We start from the raw sequence: 22,174 nt of genomic DNA on the forward strand, positions 1-22,174 counted from the left end.
TTGAAGGCTTGATCAAAAAGGATTTAAAATGAAAACATAAAATGTGTAGTTAAAGGACACTTTTTGCTCTTTTTTTATCTGCAGATGAAAAGTATAGAAAATTGGAGATCTCCAAAAAACAGTGTAGAACATTCACTTCTGAAATTACGTTCCTTTGGCAAGGTGCATGGAAAAGATTTGGAAAAAAACAGAACATAAGTGCTGGCAAAATTGGTAGGAATGTCGGAAAAAAAATTTAAGTGTTGCCATAAGAATTCTTTGAAAATCCTCACTTATTCACATGTGAAATGAAAGTAAAAAAGCATCTGTCCTCTTTTATGCACACTGACCCAATAAAACTGAATAATTGTATTTAGCAAAGTACAAAGTTTTCTAAACAGGGCTCAGTCTGGTTTTGGCTTTCTTTGTCATTTATTCCACTACACTAAAATATTGTGGTTGAATATGGGCATATTTTGGAAAAAAATCATCAACCACTGAACAAAACAGTGAATATAAAAAGAAGAAAATATTGAAGTTTGCAAAGATGATTTTTTTGGTTCCAACATGAATTTTTTAGGACTATTAGTACAGTAAAAAAGTTCTTGGACCCGTAAAAATTTTTTCACTCATCTTAGTATAGGTAAATTTGAAGTTCCTGCAGAATTTTTACCTCTGTAACCATTTTCTTCCCTCGAATGGAAGAAAAGCTTGCATGGTAAGGGCCGGATCCTATAAACATTTTGTCATGTTGAAACTCGAATGTGTTTTAGTTTTACATAAACCAGTTGAGCTGCTTCTATCTATAAGATTATACTTAGCTGTTTGAAGGATCAGAAGGGTCATTTCAAATTGTAAACTAAACTTCTTGCATTTGCTTGATTTGTTTATTTTTCATTCTTTGACTAAATGTAGCTGTTCTTCAGTGAAAACAAATAGGAATCCTAAACCAAAAATGAAAATCAGTCTTGTGTGGCTCAGAAATTATCACACTTCTAAAAAGGATAATATATAAAATTATTTCACAATCTAAAATAAGCATTTTTAAAAATAATAATGATGAAAAATTATTTTAATTTCCTAATTCCCTCTAAATATTTTCTCTTGTTTATATGGGTGTACGTTCTTAGTGTCTGTTTATTGCAATCATATTTGTTTCACACCCAGCACTGTTAAAAGTAATAACTAGATACATAATATCATTACTGTGATTTACAGTCAGTAGAATTCCTAATTGATTTGGTCCTTTATGTTGAACAGTTCGGGCCGTGGTACTTGCCTTGATAATGAGCCTCCCAAGCGTGACTTTCTTTATCCAGCTGTGGCCCCAGGTCAGGTGTATGATGCTGATGAACAGTGTCGCTTCCAGTATGGAGCAACATCCCGCCAATGTAAATATGGGGTAAGAAGTCTTAATCCTTATGCTGAGTGTTCTGCTTAGTCATTTGTATATATTCCTTTATAGCATAAATCTTTAGTTAGTTGTAGTAGTGGGTTGCAGATTTCCAGTGGCATGTCCAGTGCCATAATTTGTGAGCAAAGGGTTAATTTTAATCCTTATGCTTCATCTTTTGCTTGACCCCTTTGTATGCGCTGTACACTAAATGTGGGTAACAATGAGTCGGGTAAGCTGTTCTTTATTTGTAGGGAGAAAAAGAGCCCAGAACACTCGAGCCCGATCCTTGTAAAGTGTAATCAAGAATTTTCCCTGATTTCACTTGGTTGAGATCAGATTTATGTTGTATTAATCTTGAAACATGAAGTCTGTTTTTGTTGGCTTTAATCTTTCCATATAAAGCTACGTTTTGAAGTTCCTTTTGCGCTTGTATTGATTTATCAGATATGATTTTATTTTCTTGTTTGTTTATTTGTTTGTTTTCTCCTGACATTGAGTCTATTGCATCTCACATTATTCAGATGTCTGTTTTGAAAGATGAGTTATAGTTCTGGACATAGATGAACATGAAGCTAGACAGCTGGATAGAATACTGAGTAGCAAAGTACTAGCGAAGATTTGGCTGCAAGTACCAGTGTGCAAAGTAAATAAATTTACAGTAGAAATAAAAACCTTCACATGTAGGCCATTGTGTTACAAATATTTACTTAAAATCTTCCAGCCAAAGTATGCAGTTAAAGGCAAAAGAGCATTCTGCTATGCTCATTATGAAATAATCAGCTGAGACCACACTAAGTAAACATTGAGAACATATCTTATGGTTTAAAAGTAAATAGTTTTAATAATTTTAAATTGTTAGATTATTCAGATAAAATAATGAAATAAAACAAGAAATTCCCTTTTTAATATTTCTGGGGTGATAAATACAATATTATTTTTGGGATGCCTCTTTGGCAGAACACATTTTGGAAAGGATCTAAGAGCTGTGTAGCTGGCTAAGTAGCTCTGAGTCTTCTGATTCCTCATCAAGCCTCTTTTGGCCATTATTATTCCTCTTTAGGTTCTCACCTCCCATCACTATTTTTAATGGCCCTATTTCCTGTCTCTTCATCTAAGTCATACCATTTTTCTTTTTCTTTTTTTCTTACAAATTTTCACCACAATCTTTTATTTGCAGACTAGGGAAATCTCTAGCTCTTTAATCTGTGATTTATAGCACTGTTTTTGGAGACATATTGCATTTTAAATTAAACTGGAAAGCTCATAATGTGCAAAACCTGGCTTTTCCACAGATATGTAGGGTTTTTTAAACACTGTTCAGCTGCATAACCATTGTTGTGATGATCATACTGCACAGTGCATTTTCTTTCTTAAACCAGTTTCTAAACCAGAAATAACTAGCAGTAATGAAGAATATAGGTTATCTTTGCTTTTTGCCTTCTGCTTTTTTATTTTATTTTTAAAGGGTTTTTTTGCATTCCTTAAGAGTTGTGGAAAAGATATTGACACTTAATTGAGGCAGTCTTCATGAAGTGAAGCTATGTCTTCATTACCAGAGCTCTTGCCACTTCTGAACTGATACAGAGTGAGGTGTTCCATCAGTGTGCCATCAATACAAACGTAACTGTCAAGTGTCTCAGAAAATAACCACACTATTTTGATCACAGCATTCAAACTCCATCTATTAATATATAAGTTAGTGTAGAAGTCTGGTAGTATCCATTCTAAAAAATAATATGCATTTAAAAGAGTATGTATCTTTAAAAATATGATCTGCCACAGCCATAATGCTCTTTAAATGTGACCATGGTTATTATTATCTTAGAGATTTGAAGTGATAATTTTGAAGCAGGGGAAACAGCTTTTGGGAGATTGTAGTGCAGATGAAAATAACCTAGTTAGAAAAGGTTTCTTTATGTATGAAAGGGTTTCAGGACTGAAGAATGAAACTGGATCTAAATCCCAAGACAAGCTAAATTTAATACTCTGCTCAACTCTCTTATTATCAAAAGTAAACAGTCACTTTGGATATTTCTTCTCAATGTACTATTCAATGAAGATGCCATTAATAGTTCATGGATCCTTTTCGAACAGACACATGTGCAACTATGATGGAAGAACATAGCAAAAACTACCTATTTACAGTGAATGAAGTTCACATACTAGCTCCTTTCAAACATTTCTTTTAGCCCTTTTTATTTGAAGTGTCTAGTAAAAAAAGGTGTAGTCCGCGTTTTTCAACAGGGAGTTCTGTGACCCAAAGGAAATAAATTCTAAGTCTCAGAGAAAATTGCTTGCATTTTTCTCTTGCTCATGTTCTTTACTGTTTTTTAGAGGCAAGCAATGACAAGAGAAACAGTTGACCTCTCAAATCAAAATAAATGCAAGCAGAAAATCTTCTGGCCTGTGATGAACTTGTTGACATGATTGGTGTTTTTAAAATAACTTGGAAAATCTTCACATTCTTTCTGCTTAGGAATTCTACCATAATCTTCTCACCTTTAGAAAAAGTACCTCTTTCAACCACGTAGCTTTAATGTTAATCTGTGTTTCTTGCCTTTTCTCCCTTATTTCCTCATCTGCTTCCTCTGGATGTTAAGTTAAACTGCTGCTTTAGATCATAGATCATGTTCTTATTCTGCAATGAATTTTTCACTGTAAAGCTGGAGCTGTTCTTACTTAGGAATGTGAAGTTAAATAACATGGAGAGGTATTTGACCAATTAAAGCATCAGAACTCAATTACTAAAGGACTTCAAGTTTCTGCTTTTGTGTGTGTTTGTTTACTGATGAGGGGACAATCTGGCATAAAAAGGAGCTCTTCAGTTTTGGTGCTATTTTGAGGATTACTCCTAACCAAATGTTTAGTTACGTTTGGACAGAACTCTTGTAGCAAAAGCATTGCAGCTATTGGTCAGATTTCTCTATGTTGTTCAGTATATTAAGTGAGACAAGAAGTCAAGGTGGTGCCTTAGCTGTTTGAGCTGAAGAAATAAAGCTGTATTTTAGCAAGTAGAAACTGATCTTTCTAGTGTAACATGTGCATTGTTCTTTATGCTATACTAATCTATATACTATACTTACTATACTGTGTTCCTTTTGAAATAGGGGAAATGTTATAGAATTTAGGTGAACAAATGTTTTTTTTGAATAAAAAAGTGAAAGTCAATGTTGCAAGCTACTTAAAATATTTCATTTTTAGGGTATATTTTCACATTCAGTAGAATGTTAAATTTATGACTTACAGTGAGCCAAATTCTAATGGTAGAAATTGCACCATTCAATGCTGATGCATAGCTGTTTCCTAAAGGTGATACCTGCTTTCAGGTATCTTATTGAATTCACTGCAGTGGAAGATATTGAGGTTGTTAGAAACAGTGCTAGTTCCTCTTCAGTTATGTAACTGCTGGATAACCTACATCTTCTAGGATGATGCAGTGTGGATTTTCTTCTGCTGACTGTCAGATGTGTCTCAATTCTCTGCTCTGTTTGTGTTTTAGTTCCACTAATAGTTCAGAACCTCCTTTAGTCTTTTGGTTCAGGTGATTGTAAGGGTAACTTTTTCATTGACTTCTGATCTCCTTAACCTCTGAGCATCTGCCCAGTAACAGTTGACTGTTGGCTGTCTCTGGGTTAACTCAGGAAAGAATTTCAGTCTTGACTTTTAATTTCTCTGCTTTATGAGTTTAAATAATACCTGAAAAATACCTAACTTACTGATTTTGTGGTTCAAAATAATGCTCTGCTTTAGAGCTGGTCCCTACATTTTTAGGAGAGAGGCTAAAACCTCAGACATTTTAAAAGCAGTTAATACTTTATGCATATGGTTGGTATTGCTGTGTTGCATTTTACGATCTGTGAAGCTGCTGGCTGCTAGCAGCAGGGTTTCAGAGATAGTAGCTTACAATCATTTGGTATATTTTTCTTGCATGTTATGCTTTTCCACCAGCATTGATCAGCTGACTTTAAAATCCAGGAGACTAAATATGTTACTATATATGTATAGTTCTAAAATATTTCCACTATACCAAGAAACCTGAATTGCAATAGACCCTAGTGATCAGGTGATACAAATTTTAACAGTCATGAATTAAACTGTCACTTTTCTCTTGAAATATGGTTGTGGTTTACTCCAGTTAAATGAAGAGCAGTAGTATTGAGGTTGAGGTAGGGGTTTTATAGGAAAATAGAAGCAGAAGCTGATTCTGGAAGCTGGTGATCTTTCACAAGGAAAGGCAGAGAAGCCACTTTTGTATCTTTGCACCAAAGCTACTGTTTTGCTTTTGTTTCCTCACTGTTGATACTATGCTTAGGATCATGCATTTAGTTGAATTTGGGCATAAAAATAACTTAGTGTAAAGTGCCTTTTTTGACTCCAGCTTCATAAATCATACCATAACTAAGTTGCCCTTATGCTTGCTGTTAGCTGAGCATATGTAGTTTCGTCAGATGGATATATGTTGCATTGCTCACAAAGTGATGTTAAAAGTATGTGTAAGCAAAGAGAGGAATTGAAGATACTGGTATCCTACTCTGTCATTTTTGTCAACCTTTTTTTTTTTTCTTCTTCCTAGTCAGTGGAAAGAGTTCTTGCCACTATTGTGCAGGCCTTCAGCATTACAAATGATTAAAGTTTCAAACTTTTCTTGTGCAAGTGTGTAAGGACTTACAGGATTGTGTTGTCATTAAATGAATTTTTTTCCCTCTTTTTTCTAAGTTTATGGTGTGTATAGCCAAGGGAAGTCCCAGAAGTTTTCCTCTTTCTGCAACCTAAAGCAGTTCTGCATCCCTTTTCAAACAAGTTCCTGCAGTCCCCTTTTTTCCTTCATTAGGACTATCTTGTCTCCAAACCCCCCTCTTTTTCCTTCCTTTCTATCTTTGTTTTTCTCTTTCTCTCTCTTAGAGATGCAGATATCAACATCAATGTGCCTGCATCTTATGAATGCTGTTAAGAAAGTGCAAGGAGAAGCTGGTGGTCAGAACAGGAGAAGTGCGTTAGATGATCATAGAAGAGTAATGGATGAGATTCCAGATACCAAAATGTTGTCTGAATAAAGATGGATAGGTTGCAGGGGTTTGAAAGGGAAGATGGTACTTGTAGGTGATTGGCCTTGTAGGGTTCCTTTAGTTTCCTTAAGGTTTGCATAAGCACCCAATGTTTATGAAAGAATGTTGGAAACATAATACGAAGGTGGGACTTAAATTTTGTATTCTGTTTCATATTCTTTAGTGTGTGATTCACCATTTAATGAGCTTTTGGTAGTGAAGCACTGAAATGGTAACTTTTGGGTGCTTATTTGAACAAAACTTTGAACTTTCTAGTTTTAGTCAAGTTGTCATCTTCATTTCAGCAATGAGCCTGAAAATACTCTGTTGATGATTTTCAGGTCTGAATTGCAATTCAAGCTAATTGGTTTTATGCTTTCTTTTAGTAAATGCTCATCCAGAGGTGCAGCATATTATAAATTAAACATGCTGAAGTAACAGACAAACCTGTTTAGGATTTTTTAAATTTTTTGAATAAAAGGTGAACCTCCCAAATTATCATAATTTAATATGCTTTGTGAATGTATTTCCCATTATTAAAAAAAAATAATTTTATGGGCTGAACTTCCAACTTTTGTTGGAAGCTTACATGAATTTTGAAAACAAGGACAGCACAGCAATTTGATATTTGCTCATGTTACTGAGTTTTCATTGTGCTGTATTGTAACAATTTATGATGATTATGATATAGGATGCTTAGATATTACATAATTTGAAATGCCTATATGTAACTCTGCATGATGCAACAGAAAGAGGCTCCATCATTTCTAATACTTAGGCAAAATGAAGGTAATTTGATCTGCTGTGTTTTTTTCTCTAGATGGGTTCAGCTTTGTTTAATTTACTGCAAATACAAGCATCCGAATTCCAAACTGAAGTCATGGAACCCTAAGATACACCGTTACAGGTTGTCATCTATCTTGTCTTGATGTTGTGAAAGGCCTCAGCTTCAGTTTATGTTTCCTGGATTTTTAAAAGTTTTCCCTTGTTTACTTTACAAATGAATAGTTACTAAATCCAGACATTTGGAGACTGACTTTCAAGTAATTTATTAATTTTCAGATTATGCTTCTTTCTCTTAGTTTCATTGATTATTCAAACAAATATAAAGTTGGCAGAATATACGTTAGCTTCATCCTTTTCCAAGGAAGAAAAGACTACCCTGAAAGGTCACCTGCTGGTGGGTGAGTGTGGGTGGGTCCGTGTGCTTGTGTGTGTGTGTGTGTGAGTGTGTGAAAAAAAGCAGTATACTTTCTATTAGTTATTTTGGGCCTGACTTTTTCAGGCCAGTTTCTTGTATGTTTTTAAGGCTGGCTTATTAAAAACTATTGGTTAGAGGTGTTGCAGATAATGGTGGTAGTAAGGAAATAACTCCTGTCAATAACTAAAGTAGTAGCAGGTATAGGGTTCATGGGGTTGAGCTGGAGAAGAAAAAGCTTTATGAACCTTAGTCAGAAGTTCTTTGTTTAACTTTCCAAGGTCAGTTGAAAACAAAGACATAACAATAGGAACACCTGGTCTAATTCCATTTTCATTTAATGAAATAACAACAGAGATGGATTTTTTACTTCTTTTTAGGTATCTCATTTGTTTTCAAATTACTATTAATGTTATTTTTCATTTCATGTACAGGGTGAAGGAGAGTATACTTCAGAGTCTATGTTTTCTTTTAAATGCAGTACAGTGGGGAAAAATAAACAATATCTTTAATTTGGCTATATTTAAAAGATATTACAAAAATTCTTTCATTTTTTTGGTTTAATATAAATTATGTCTACAAATTGGTACATTGTGTTATTTTTGGTGCTTTGAATAGTTTCTCTTTTAGGAAATATTCTGGTGATTTTAGGATATTGTATATCTGTCTCAAATAGAACTCCTTTCTGATTTAAGTAGAGGTTTCTGCTCATACATTAATAGTATGATAAAGCCCATAGTAATTTTTCACCACTATCATTTTGTCTTTAGGGATTTACTGAGGTAAATTCCTGTTGAAATTATGGTCTGAAAAAGGACTATCAGAATATGTCAGTAATAATATCTAGTTTTGATGTACTGCTTCTCCAAACAGTTTAGGAATAAATGTTTTTCTGATTTTGTGAATTAGGGAGGTGAGTTGACCTGCTTGTAATCTTCCAACAAACAGACAAATTACTAAAATAGTTTTGGAGTGCTGTATTCAATAATTCACACTGTTGAATTAAAATGTCAGGCTGGTATTAGATCAGTGAATTAGAAGAGTCTAATGCACCAGAGGAGTCTGAATACACAGAAAGAATCCTATTGAAAGGACGTTGTCAAGTGCTCTCATTTGTAGAGACAAATGGTAAAGGTGTTAATTATTACTTCCACTTACATGATATATAGAAGGTATACTTGTGTTGGTATGTCAGAAGTGGGATTCTGCACATAAGCTCTGGAGCAAAAACCAGAAATTAATTATAATTCTGGATTCAAATAATCCTGAAACACAGATGTTTAAAAACTCCAGACTGCTATCCAGACCTGATTTTTTGCTTTTGTCCATCTTGGAATGTTCTAAATCTTTGTTTCTTAATGCAGTTTAATGTTTTGCTTTTCAGAACATTGGAGCAAACTCCATGAAGTCAAAACAGCTGTTAACTTAGACATTTGAACTTGGTCAGATCCTAAAAAAATAGAAGGTCACAAGTAGGATTATCACAGCCTGACTCTTTTTTCTTAACAATATAAACCACATGTGAAAAATGAGCGAGTAAATTACACCAATTTTGCTCAAAAAAATGAGGAAGTAAATTAAAAGTTTAAGTAAATAAAGCAGGATTATTACAGGAGGACTTCATACTGTGTCTGAAAATAATTCATTTTACATTTTCATCATTTTGACATCCTTACTGTATTGAAGTTTGGATTCATGGTTGATTTAGATGTGAAATTGATTTAGTGTTGAATTTTAGCACCTTAGTTGGTGGCCATCAAATTTGTAATCGAGGTAAATTTTTCAAGAAGCTATGTGATGTATTTTCTGTTACTTCTTTGTTTTATTTTAAATGGTATATTTATTTATGTGAATCTTAATTTGAAGATTTTTCAACTGAGTTAGAAAAAAAATTTGCTCAGAGTTTTAGATAAATATTTATACTACTTGCATTTCTTTATTGAAAGAAAACTAATTTAAAAGTTCTGCATTGGCTACAGGTAGACTTTTACAAGGGGTAGTATATCTCCCAAAACAGGCTTAATAATTTTAAATTTTCATAAAGCCAGACACTAAATAGGATGAATTAGCTTAGGCCTAATTGTCAAATATTGGATGGAAAGTCCAAGAATCACCAGTTTTCATTCCACTTAATTTCAAACCATTCCTATAGTCTATTTTTTTAATGGACTGTAGAGAAGATACCTTGCTTCTGCCAATCATGAAACTTAATACACTGTACTAACATCCCTGCAAGAATGGCACCAGCTGTTTTTAAACTTCGTAAATAATTCTGCATCCTTCAAGAAAAGATTCTACTGTTGAACTGTTGCTGTAGCCGCTAGAGAGTAATGTATAAATAAATCAATTTTTATATGCAGTACAATGCAAGAAATATGGATCTTGGGGTAAAACACAACAGTTGTTCCTGTTGATGTGTATAGAACACATCAAGTAGGTTGTATAGGTGCCAAATAACTTATTCATTACCTCAGAGAAACAATGAACCTGGAGGGGAGTGGACAACAACTTTAATTCATTCACACTGTCTTTTCCTCTTTCTTTTTCTTTCAAGTTTCACTATAGAACCTAAATAAGAATATTATTTCAAGCAGCAGTTAAAATGATAATAAAATGATAATAAAATGAAACAGTAAGGATTATCATAAGATCATTTTAAAGATCTTATTATATTCCAAATTAAAAAAAATAAAATATAGAATATGTAAAAGGAAGTTGTGAACTTTTGCACAGATCCCAAAGTAATACAGTAAATAATATTATGTAAGTTATTTACTGTAAAAGCAAACATCTCTTCGTTCTTTTGTGTGTACACAGCTGAATCCAAGGGCAACTGAAGCAACTGTGAAGATTTCCAGTGTTCACCTGATTTTGGATCATGCCCACATTATGAATTTTAACCCTTTGCTAGTTTTAACAATTTATCTCCAATATCAGCAGAACTGGTTTAATTTAAGTTAATAAATGGGCAAAACCAAATGAGAAAATATGGTAGGAACAAAAAGATTATTTGAAAATCTCAGTTAGTTTAACAGTGACAACGTGGGAAATAGGATAGGATAAATAATTTATGAAAGAGCAGATGCAAATCTAAAAAAAGCCTAAAGGAAATATTTTAGTATGTAAGTTAGTTCTAGCTACACATGCACTCCTTTAACAAAAGTTGCAGAAGAGGAATGTGGCTAGTCTGAGCTCAAAAATTTTTTTTTACAAAAAGGAAAGAAAAATAATTGTTGTTTTTTCAAATCTCAAGATTATTGGTATCCTTTTTGGCAGGTAATTTTGAGGCAGATAGCAGCCTTAATGGAGACACTACAGCTCATCTGAAGACTACTTCTATAACAACACTAAAATATACTAAGCCTAGTCTTAGCACAAGTCAAGCAAAAAAGCAGTTATAGAACATTACTTGCATGTCAGGTGTGAAAAACATATTATTGTCTAGTTTTGATGCTTCCAGAATGGTTTTTTTGGGGCAGAATAATCTTAGGCAAAATATATTGCCTTCAAAATTGCTGCCATCACAGCCATCTTTAGATTTTTCTCTGCAAACCCCATCTTAATTATCTCTGTTCAAAACAAATTTGTGTATATACATGTGTATGAGGACTGGAAGAAATTTTAGGCTTTTATTCTGATCAACTTGCTTCTGCCTTCTTTCCTAGGAAGTGTGTAGAGAGCTCTGGTGCCTCAGCAAAAGTAACCGCTGTGTTACCAACAGCATTCCAGCAGCGGAAGGTACACTTTGCCAAACAGGGAGCATTGAAAAGGGGGTGAGTACAAAAAATTTTATTGTTTGAAGAAGCAATTTATTGTTCAAAGACTACAAGAAGAAAGAACTAGAAAATCAAAGTATTTCACAGCAATTACAACAGTTCAAACAAAAACATAGTTTATCATAATACATGTATGTCATAATGGCAAGTGTCATACAGAATTTTTTAATTATAATTTTATATGTGTAATTTAATAAAATATTTGTCCTCTCTATAAAACTCTAGAGCCTGGATCAAAAAACATCCGCAAAACATGTTCTATTTCTTTTGTCTATTTTTGAGTAATTTTTTTGTACAAACTCTTTTAATCTTTACCTGATTTTATACCACTCTTCCATTAAGAATTCTTACAGCTTTAGGCCTGCCATGGACTTTGAAAATGTGCAACATAATCTAGAGCCTGAACTATGTCCTTTTGTAAGAAGGGAAAAGAATTTTTTTAATTTTCAGATATATGTCAAATCATGCAACCGTATAGAAAAAAAGGATGACTCCATAGAAGGGTTTTATAAAAGCCTGTATTTCCCAGTGGCCTTTCTAATTTGAGTTTGAATTATTTTTTCATTATTCAGTTATGCTTGCATAACTGTTTGGCTTTACAGACTTTGATGTACAGTCAGATAAACTCTTCTACCTAACAGGAAAGTACAGAAAGACAGTGTTGCAATAGATACATTTAGCACTACAATATCTGTCTGCATATGAGAATTTTAATTTTATAACAATCTCTGTACATCAGTAATTTCAGACAAGAATGTTAGAAGACAGTTCCTCAGTTACAAGGCAAAATCTTTACAGATCTTGAAAAGGAGAGAAAAAATATTTTAATTGATTTTAAAGATATGTACTGGGGAGAAAAAAGGCATTCTACATACCTTTTTTCAAGATAATCTATTTTATGCAGGTTTGTACAAAGTGAAGAGAGCTTGTTACATTAAACCATTTCCAGTATTTGTCTGAGAGTGACTGCATCTGCTCTTGAGATTCTGTGATCCAGACTGGATATTTTCTGAACATCTATTCTCACTCTGACATTTGTCATACTAGCTGAGCTGGTTTCAACAAAGATAACAGTGCATTTTGACTTGCAATCTGATGTTTAAACAACAAGAATGAAACCTTTTGGGCAGCTGTCACAGTTTATTATTGTGTGTTGATGGCTTCATTCAGGGCCCATGACCTGGTATCATTCTGACGGCTTTTCCATGCTGAGTTTGGAAATATTGGTAAACCACATTAAATAAATTTATTGAACTGGTCATTTTAAAATATAGAGTGAATAGAGTTAGCCTATAAAAATAGAGAGACATCACAGTTTTAGCAAAAATGTTACCCTATATTAGAGTAATAGAAAATGTTAGAAGCACTGGTCTTAAATCAGCAGTCTAGGTTTATTTTGGAATCATCCTCCTTTTCGATGACAAAGAGTAATTTACCTCAATTTATGTTTTTTGAACCATGAGACTACAAGTTGAGATCCTTTTAGACACTGTTGATCTATACCCTTGTCAAGAATTTTTAATCAGTTTGCTCTCTGCCAAACATCTTTTTCCAGTCACCGGTATTTTGTTCCATTGTGAGATTTTAGAGGGAAATGAGAGAATCCATACCATTTTACAAAGAAAAACCTGTTAACCAAAGATGCCTGTTAACAGTTGAGAATTGTGTCTATAAATTGTATCCACAAAGCTTCCTGTAAATTAATAGCTCCTGGTATCAATAAACCAGAAATCATGAGCTAATTCCAAATGTGTAATTTTCTTTCCCAAAGAGTAATGTGAAATAAATAGGTCACTGTGCTGTAACACTTTCTTGGTGGTGGTGGTGTTGTTGTTGTTATAATTATTATTATTATTGCTATATTTGTACTGCCGTCATGCCTAAAGGCCCCAACCAAGTTAAGCCTTATTTTGATGGATTCTGTGCAAATATATAATAAATTAAATTTCCAGCTCTAAATACCTAACAAGATCTCAGAGTATTTAATTGCATTTATGTATTTACTTATGTGTTATGTGTAACAAAAAACCCAAACCATAATTTGATGCAATATTTTTTAATATCTTATTGGCAGAATGTGTAGGGATTTCTACAATTAAACCAGCCTTACCTTCTATAATAAAACCTTCTTTCAATTGTTTTTATTAACTTGCCAAGCTTTTAACCCTTTGAGTTGAAATTTTCCGTGGTAGATATCTGCTTACTCCGGTAGGTTTTTAGAATGTTTTCCATAAGAGTTATTCAGCTGTTGTCTGCATGCAGGGAAAAAGAATAGAATTGTTTCTTGCTGCTGATGGAACTGTTACATCTGTTTTCTTTTGAAGCTTTAATATATTTATGAGTTGATGAAGGGTTTTATGTATCATCTGGGTTCAAAAAGTTACACTTCTCCTAATTTGTAATAAGAATTTTTAGTATGCATGAAGTTTCTCTCTGGTATTCCCAGAGATGTGGCTGTGAAGGTAAATTAACTGATAGATTTTTTAAAAATATAGTCATTAAGAAATTGTGTGTATAAAACAACAAGACAAAACTGATAGGAACCCTTACATCGTGTTTTAATTTAAAGTAATAAAAAGGTGACCCTTTCTGTAGATCATAGGATATATCCATGCTAGGGATGGAAAAGAAGGGCAAACCATACAAAAAATGCAAACACAGTACTGAAAGGATAGTTTATCTAGCTACCTTGTGTGATTGGACATTAACATGAAATAAATGTAAGTTATTATTGAATATTGCATTTTCTTGCAATATAATTGTAGAATTGGTAATTAAAAATTAGTAGTCAAAATTTACACTAATATTTTTCTTCCTCATACAAAATAGGAAATATTTTTTCTCTATATTAGAGTACTTGCTGTGTAGTTTTTGTAAAATCATAGTGTTATAAATGTTAATTCTGTAAAGCAGCTAATACTCGTAAAAGTGATCCCAAATATGCCACCATATCATATTTTATTTTCATTAGTTACTTTTTAAGGAAAAATTTCAGAGTGCTTTTATTCACAGAGAATTTGCATGTTTTATGTGTATTTGAATGCATCACTGTCATCTTTCTGCTAAAACAATGGAAAATGATTCTTTCAATGTTAGAGAAGAATTAATATTTCAGATCTAAACCTTCTGTGAAGAACCGTTCTTTAAAAATAGCTGTCACCTCCTCTTCTTTCTTCATATGGTGATTACTCAATAATCCTAACCTCATTATAGTGGATGAAGTTGCTGACATTCTTGCAGGAAACACATTTCTGCAGTCCCATTAGAAATAATGAACACTTTTGTAATTTTTTATTACTGTGACAGAGAATCTATGCATCACTGGCTTCTAGTGAAAGATAAATTTTTACTAGAAACTTAAGAGACACAGAGGTGAGCATTAAATCCTCAGATTTAAGTTCATTAGATGAGAAAACCCAGCATTTAAAGAGGTTTTACAGGGCAGCGTGGGAATGTGGAAGACAATGCATGATAGTGGAAATTATACCCTATAGAGATTTTATACAGCATTGGAAAAATAAAGTAGGTAAATTGCACCTGTGTATTGTCTCTATAGTTCTCATAGTATAGAATTAGGATGGTTTATCTATTCAGTTTTATATCTGTGATATCCTCATGAGTTTAAATCTGAGTATCTTGCATTTCTTAGCTTTGCTCTTGATATGTTTGTAAGGTATGTTGTTTAAATTAAATTGGTTGCTTACACTTTTACTCTTAGAAGCATTTTCATTTTTAGCTTTTGACTTTAGCATATCTGTTCATGTACTTTTGTGGCATCTCTAATAGATTGTAACAAGGAGATTTTGACATTTAGTAATAAAACTTCTATCGATTTATCACTGTAAAGATTAGAAAAACATGATTTTAGAACTCTAGCTCACTTTATATTCCATCCTTATTGTGTCATGAGAGGCACTGCAAAACATTGTGATGATGGGGGGGGATGTTGTCTATCTTTTTTTGGAAATGAGTAATACAACAGAAATTTGTGGGAGTTTAAAACCAGCACTTGCTCAGCTTTTGGAAGGAAAATGTGCAGATTCAGGTCATGGTAGACCTGAGTCCGTGCTCTGCTCTGTCACCTAAGCCTGCAGCAGTAGGAAAGGGTATCTAGTTATAAGCTGCTTCAAATTCTCAGTGATGCGGTAGACACCAAAATGTGATCAAAATATGGGCTCCAGGATTATTTCTGAATGATTTAGTAAAGGTCCCTGATGAACTAAATTATAAACTTGTTCTAATAGGTAATAATTTGGATGAACTGTCTGTCATTTTGTATTTATGATTTAAGTAATAATATTGCAAAGTTTAAATGTTTGCTTGAATGAAGTATACATGTCCATTCTGCCCCAAACAAGTGGCCAGTCACTATTATAAAATGATTTTCTGTACAATGTCTAATGCTTCCGCTCTACTTTTATTATGTCTGTAGTGTTAGTGAATGAAATACAGAGAAAAATTCTTCCTTCATTGTAATGTCCTCCAGATTTTCTTTTAAAAAAATAAATACTTTCTTAAAAATGTTATCAGGGGAATTTTTCATTTTTCTGTAAATGAAGTCTCTATGTAAATCTTCAGTAGAGGGTCTTTTACCAAACCGGGCTTGGAAATGAATCTTAGTGTTTAAAAGAATGTAAGCAACTTGTAGTTCCTTAATTGTGAAACATTAGGGAGGCTGATGAAATAAAAAATACTTCTGGTGTGTTAGGGACCTATAATTCAGGACTGAGTGGAGACATTTAACAAATCACACACACCCTCACCAGTGTCTAAACATGGCTAGAAAAAGTAAAATACTAGTCTTGTTATCTATACAGGGAATGCTAATGCCTATAATTGGTCATTGTCTGACCCTTATATTTTTCTGTCCTGATAATTCTGTCAGCCTCCAAGCTAATTTTGTGTTTCTTTTGTGAAATCTTTCAGTGGTGTTATCAGGGAGAGTGCGTACCTTTTGGCACTTGGCCCCAGAGCATAGATGGGGGTTGGGGTCCATGGTCAATATGGGGAGAGTGCAGCAGGACCTGCGGGGGAGGAGTCTCCTCATCTATAAGACACTGTGACAGTCCAGCGTAAGTAGCTAAAGTAAGCCGGAGCCAACAAAAAGACACATTTGGAAATTATTCAAAACTGTGGTTTCACTTGTTATCTGTAAAAATGTTTTGCTAGTTTGCCAACATTTGTCTTCAAAATAGCAGACAGAAATGCTTAAACAGGAGTTCACTAGACATGCTTCTAACATTTTTAATGTATCTTGTGTACTGTAAAGATAGCTGGATTTATATTTAGCAGTAATCAGAATGGTTTTCTTTATGCGACTTGTTGTTCCTCAAAATATATTTAAATTATGCCTTAGAGAGGTTCTTTTCTTAGGACATATTTCCTTTAATGCTTGTCTCAGACATAAAATAACAATTGCCAGTTACTTATTAAAAAAATAAACCCCAAACCCAACACAATATTTCCAAGGTTTTCAATATAACTGCTTACATGCAAACCACAGGTATTAATATTATCTTGCATACAGTGTATTTATGTGCTGCCTTGTCCCACACTTCACACGTGACTTCCTACTGACTCTTAAAACAATTCATCATCTTTTTTCCCTGCCACTGCTCTCTGTTGGTGTGTTTGCCCTCTCTGAAGAGGGGCCAGCTTTTCCACTACAGCTTGATCTGTTATATCTATCTGTACTTGTCTTACAATCTGTCTGTTTCCCAATGTCCTAAGCAGTGTTCCAGAGAAGTTCTGTCAGGTAAGTGCTCCTCTCTCTGTCATTATCTCTTCTCAAATGAGGAATGCTTATTTCAGTTATTGTTCTTTGCTGTGTGAAGTGCTTCTCTTTTTGGTTTTGGCTTTTACCTGTTCTGTTTACCTCACTTCACCTATAGGCCTTCACAGGACAGATCTATTACTCCATGTTCTCATCTTGTCATTTCTCACAATGACTATCTTCTTCGCCACTACTGGTTTTTAAGACCACTTCTTCTGAAAGTCATTTGTGTTTCTTTCATGAAAATTAATTCTCTGGCTTTTTGGACTCCTTTTCTTGTCTTCTGCTCTCTGTTCACTTGGGTTATTTGTTTCTTATATCCATGTTTTCCAAGCCATCAGCTTTCCACTGCACTCTGCAAGACAGATACCATAATGTCATATGACTGCTACTTAAGGTGGTCTGTTTGTGCCCTGTTTTAGCAATAACTACCTAATCTGGCCAATATCACTACTTACTCAATGGCTACAAACCCAGAAATTATCTGTATGCGTCAATAACACAGAATGTGTTAGCAGAAGAATAAGAAATTAAGTTTTTTTTCCAAAGCAGTGTTTAAAAAGCCTAGTGAAATGTTTGTTTGGAGCATGAATAGTATCCTAAGATTTTTTTCCAACTTCTGCCACCATATATTTGGGTTGGTATGATGAAAATGATTAAATTTTCAATGTTTAACAGGAGAATGCATTTGGGAGAGGCTATGTCTGCAATAGGGAAAAAAACCCCTGTTGTTTAAGGATAACATTTCCTGGTTAAATACTGTAATATGAAAAATAGTATTGATTTAATTTTATAGTTAATTTTTAATTGTAAATTTTAAATTTTTTTATAATGAAAGCCTCACAAAGTATTTTTTTCTTTTTCCTATCAAGTTGCAAGCCAAAGAGCTGTGTCTGATTAATCTTCCATATAAGTCTAAGTTAGTTCAATATTTGACCTCTATGGAAGTTAGATAATGTTCTTGAGCAGTTTGGGAATTTAACAGTCAATTACCTAAACTAATAGAAATCTGCTTACTTTGGAGTTTCCTCAGATTTAATACTGATTAACTCAAATCAGATTCAAATTTCTGAACTAGAATATACAGTCTTTGCTGGTTCCGAGTACAAAACTAGTCTTTGTTGGTTTTCAAGTAAGATGAGATGATTGAAAAAAAGTATCATATAGGTTGTTTACACATTTCTCATTTTAATTTTATAAACCAGGCAAATAATTAAAACTAGCAGATTTTTTTTATTATGTTCAAAATGCAATTAAACTGTACTGTTTGGAACTTACTCAAACTACATTAATATATGAGTAATGATTTTTAAAGTTCCAAGTAATATTTTGTATTTGCTCCAATGCAGTTCAAAGAAATAATTCTTACTAAAATATAATTTAAAAACTTGAACATATTTTTATTTCTATTTATGTAATGTATATCTCTTGGCCTTAGATTAATATTAAGAATGCATTTGTATATCTCATGCAGTTTGTTTGTTCTAGGGCATATCCTAACATATAAATATGTTTTTCCAGACCTTCAGGTGGAGGCAAATATTGTCTTGGAGAAAGGAAGCGTTATCGCTCCTGCAATACTGATGTAAGTAATTTTTATTCTGTGTGATCAACTTGACTGATTTATGGTTTACCAGCAATCGATGCATTTTTTCTCCAAAGTGTATGGATTCTGTGTTTAATTGGCCAACAGTCCCGTAAGGCACATCTATATTGCAGACACCCTGTGTGTTCTGGCAAATGTTAGGATCCTGTCTTGGTGTGGTGTCTAGCTAGCACCTTTGCATTAAGGCGTGGAGTGAGTTCCACTTGAGCTTCCACGGTAAATGTGAACAAGGATCATTCCACATCAGAGCAAAAATCTGTCTAGCCCACTATCTTATCTTCCAGCAGTGGCTCATAACAGGTTTTTAGGGAATAATTGATACACTTTTGATAGGCAAAGGATAACTTTTCTATTGGTTTACCTTGTGAGTTTCCAAAAGCTGTGTTTCTAAAGATTGCTGGAGCTCATGTTGCATCTGTACCACATCAACTGCCACAAGTTAAAATATCCTCCATGAACCCACTTTTAAGCCCTCTTTTCACTTTTTATATCTTTGTAAAATTCAGTGCTAATGTGTTACACAATCCTCTTACGCGCTCTGTGCAAATGTATTTGAAACTTGCCACTGGGTATCTGCTAGTCACTGTATTACCTGAATGATCCTGCAGTTCCATTTTAGAGCTGAGCCCATTGGACAGGGACCCTGAAGGGGTGGGACACAGTATAAATGTATAAGGTCAAATTATGAACCTAAATTATAAATTCAAGTAACTTAAAATTCAAACCAGGAAATTTAAAATTCAAACCAGGAAAAAATATGCCTTATAAAGAATTTAATTAATAAGTTTCCAAGTCAAATTACAAGTTAGTAGCACTGCAAATATAAAAAAACTCCTACTATTTTAGCTTTAAATTCATATTAATTTTCATCCTAAACCAAGGAAGTTTGTAACACTGAGCTAATCTATACCTAGAGATATTATTTCACCTCTTTATCTTTCAATATATTCAGGAAACGATAATAGTTTATATACTAATTCTCTGAAAAAATTTGCATTTATGATCATTTTTAATTATTGTAATTTTTGTCACTGCAAATTTCTCTGTGGAGGTAATTCTCATTTTTAGGCAGTATTAAAAATTTCCTAATTAAAGATTACTTTCTTGCTGTTGATCACAACTGCCCTGTTCACACAGCCAAGAAGTCGCCACAATGTGGTAAGAAAAACTGAAGCTTAGATGCTGTCCAATAGGAGCTGTAAAACTTTTCCAGTTATCCAACCTCCAAAATCCAATGCACCATTCTGGAACCTTGATGGGTTATTTTTTTTCTGTAAATGTGTATCTTTGCATTTATCTGTCTTGCTACAGTTTTAATTTGAATTAATTTGAATTTAATTTGAATTTTAATTTTATCAGATGATACTCAGCAATTAATTTACCTTTACTTTCAATCAGGTGGTCTTTTTGTAATTGGAATATTTCATAAACAAGAAATATTTTTGTAGTTGTAGTTCACAAATGAAAATATTGAGTTTCATCAGGTGTCTTTCTAATTCTTATGGCTGATAGGAAATCCGCTTTCAAATTTTGCAACCACATGATGACTGCTTACTGAAATCTGTCAGTCAATATTTAGTAAATTGCTTATTGAACTATTACAACAGTTTCCACGATGTCTACTACTATGCTAAGTGACTTACCAAATCTAGATATGTTTCCTTATTCTTTTAATTTAACCAGGAATTGTAATAAGTTTTAGTTGATAAAACTTATATAAAGTGCTGATTTGGATTATTATTTATCTTTCTTTTAAACCTGTATCAATCAAGTATCTGCCAACTTTTCTTTTTATTTGGGACTGATATGAGGCAAATTGTTATCTAGACTATTCTATTAATCCTTTTCAAATAATGATCTTTTTACATTAGCACTGTTTCAGTTTGTACACATTCTAAGATTTATTTAAAAACACGGCACACAACAGCCCTCCTCCTTAACTCTGAGGACTCTTGCAAAGTGTTTGCCCAGGCATTATTATTTCAAATGTATTTGTCTCCAATCTGCCACAGTAAGTAGTATATAAAAATGTTTACATAATCTGTAATCCCATTCCTTCACAAATATACGATTTTTAATGCTTTTTTATTATTAAGAATGACCCCATATCTACCTAGACACAGTACAGAAATGTTGCTATGATTTGATTTATTTTATTATATTTAAATTTCTAATTTTCACTTTTCAGACAGTTTTATTCTTAGTTGTTTTTTCCTCCCCTATTCTTTATTTATTTATTACAGAGGGAAACTTTACAGAGTCAGAGGAGAAACATACAGAAGGTCTCTGAGGAGGCCATTCAGGCTATTCCCTGGCGCAAAGACAAAATAATTCTCAATAAAAACCATTCTTAACTGATGGTTAGACACCTGACCTGTTTTGAAATACCTCCAGTCCAGGAAATAACATTAGGAATTTTTAATATCCTTACAGTCAGTACAATTTTCATGAAATATTATATATGTTTTTCAATCCTTTAAGATCCCTACTTACCCCCTAACCCCAACAAGAAGATAACTGGCATTATTCCCTAGATTGGAACCTTTCCTGTGTTTGCAGATTAATATCATGCCTGGTCTTAGTTTTCTTTACACCAGATTGTCTCTGTGTTGGTATCCGCTGGGATTCCAGTAGCATACACCTTGAAGCATAGTGCACAAATCACTGCACTAGCTGAGGCCTGTCAGAGATAGCTAGCTCTAATTTCAAACTTAGTTTGTCACCTTAGTGATGGAATTCTGTTCATTCATTTTAGTATTTTGTTAATTTTTCTTTTGGTAGTGACAATGTTTATTTAGTCCAACTTGATTCAGGTCACTTTTCAGCTGTACTTTCACTGCCAATTGTTCATACCTGAGTGTAGCAATTTGCATCCATTCAAACCACTGGAACAATCTACTGAAATATTTAAAAATTACAGCACTCTATTCTGAAGTACTGGTTTCCTACCTATTCTCATATTTCAATCAGTAATTTCAACAAGGTATTGGAAAGGGGCCTTTTCATTTTATTGCCTAGGTCTGAACAACAACCGATTGCAAACGCAAGCCAGGCAGTTTGAAAATGCCATTCTTACAGTTTGTGATCCAATTTTTAACGTGTTTTTTGGTAGGGTTTTCCACTGTGTCAATATCTTGGTACTTACAGAAGTGTAAATATACAGTCATAATGGTTTTGACAATTCTAGTCCATTTTTTTCATATCAGTATTTAGGATTCTACATCACTAAGAATCAAAGACACTAGTAGACACAAGTGAGACAATTGTTTCAAGATTTGTATTAGTCCTTAGTGCTTGGTAGTTAGTCCTTGATAGTTTAATAGAATGGTATGTTGATTAATGTAAGTGAGCATGGAAATCTGTTATTGTTTTAATGAATAATGTGCTGTTTGTACATTTTT

General features: G+C 33.4%; 1 protein-coding gene across 1 annotated transcript in view; it reads left to right on the top strand.

Annotated features, from left to right (window-relative positions):
* Positions 1-22,174, top strand: part of ADAMTS6 (ADAM metallopeptidase with thrombospondin type 1 motif 6) — a 146,515-nt gene that overhangs the window by 85,160 nt on the left and 39,181 nt on the right. Inside the window, exons 11-14 of the mRNA XM_018923209.3 lie at positions 1,240-1,381; positions 11,284-11,391; positions 16,321-16,466; positions 18,689-18,752. Of these exons, the coding sequence (XP_018778754.2) occupies positions 1,240-1,381; positions 11,284-11,391; positions 16,321-16,466; positions 18,689-18,752 (460 nt within the window). The remainder of the gene's footprint in view (positions 1-1,239; positions 1,382-11,283; positions 11,392-16,320; positions 16,467-18,688; positions 18,753-22,174) is intronic.

This window comes from Serinus canaria, chromosome Z (assembly GCF_022539315.1).
Source record: "Serinus canaria isolate serCan28SL12 chromosome Z, serCan2020, whole genome shotgun sequence".
Classification (NCBI taxonomy): Eukaryota; Metazoa; Chordata; class Aves; order Passeriformes; family Fringillidae; genus Serinus; species Serinus canaria.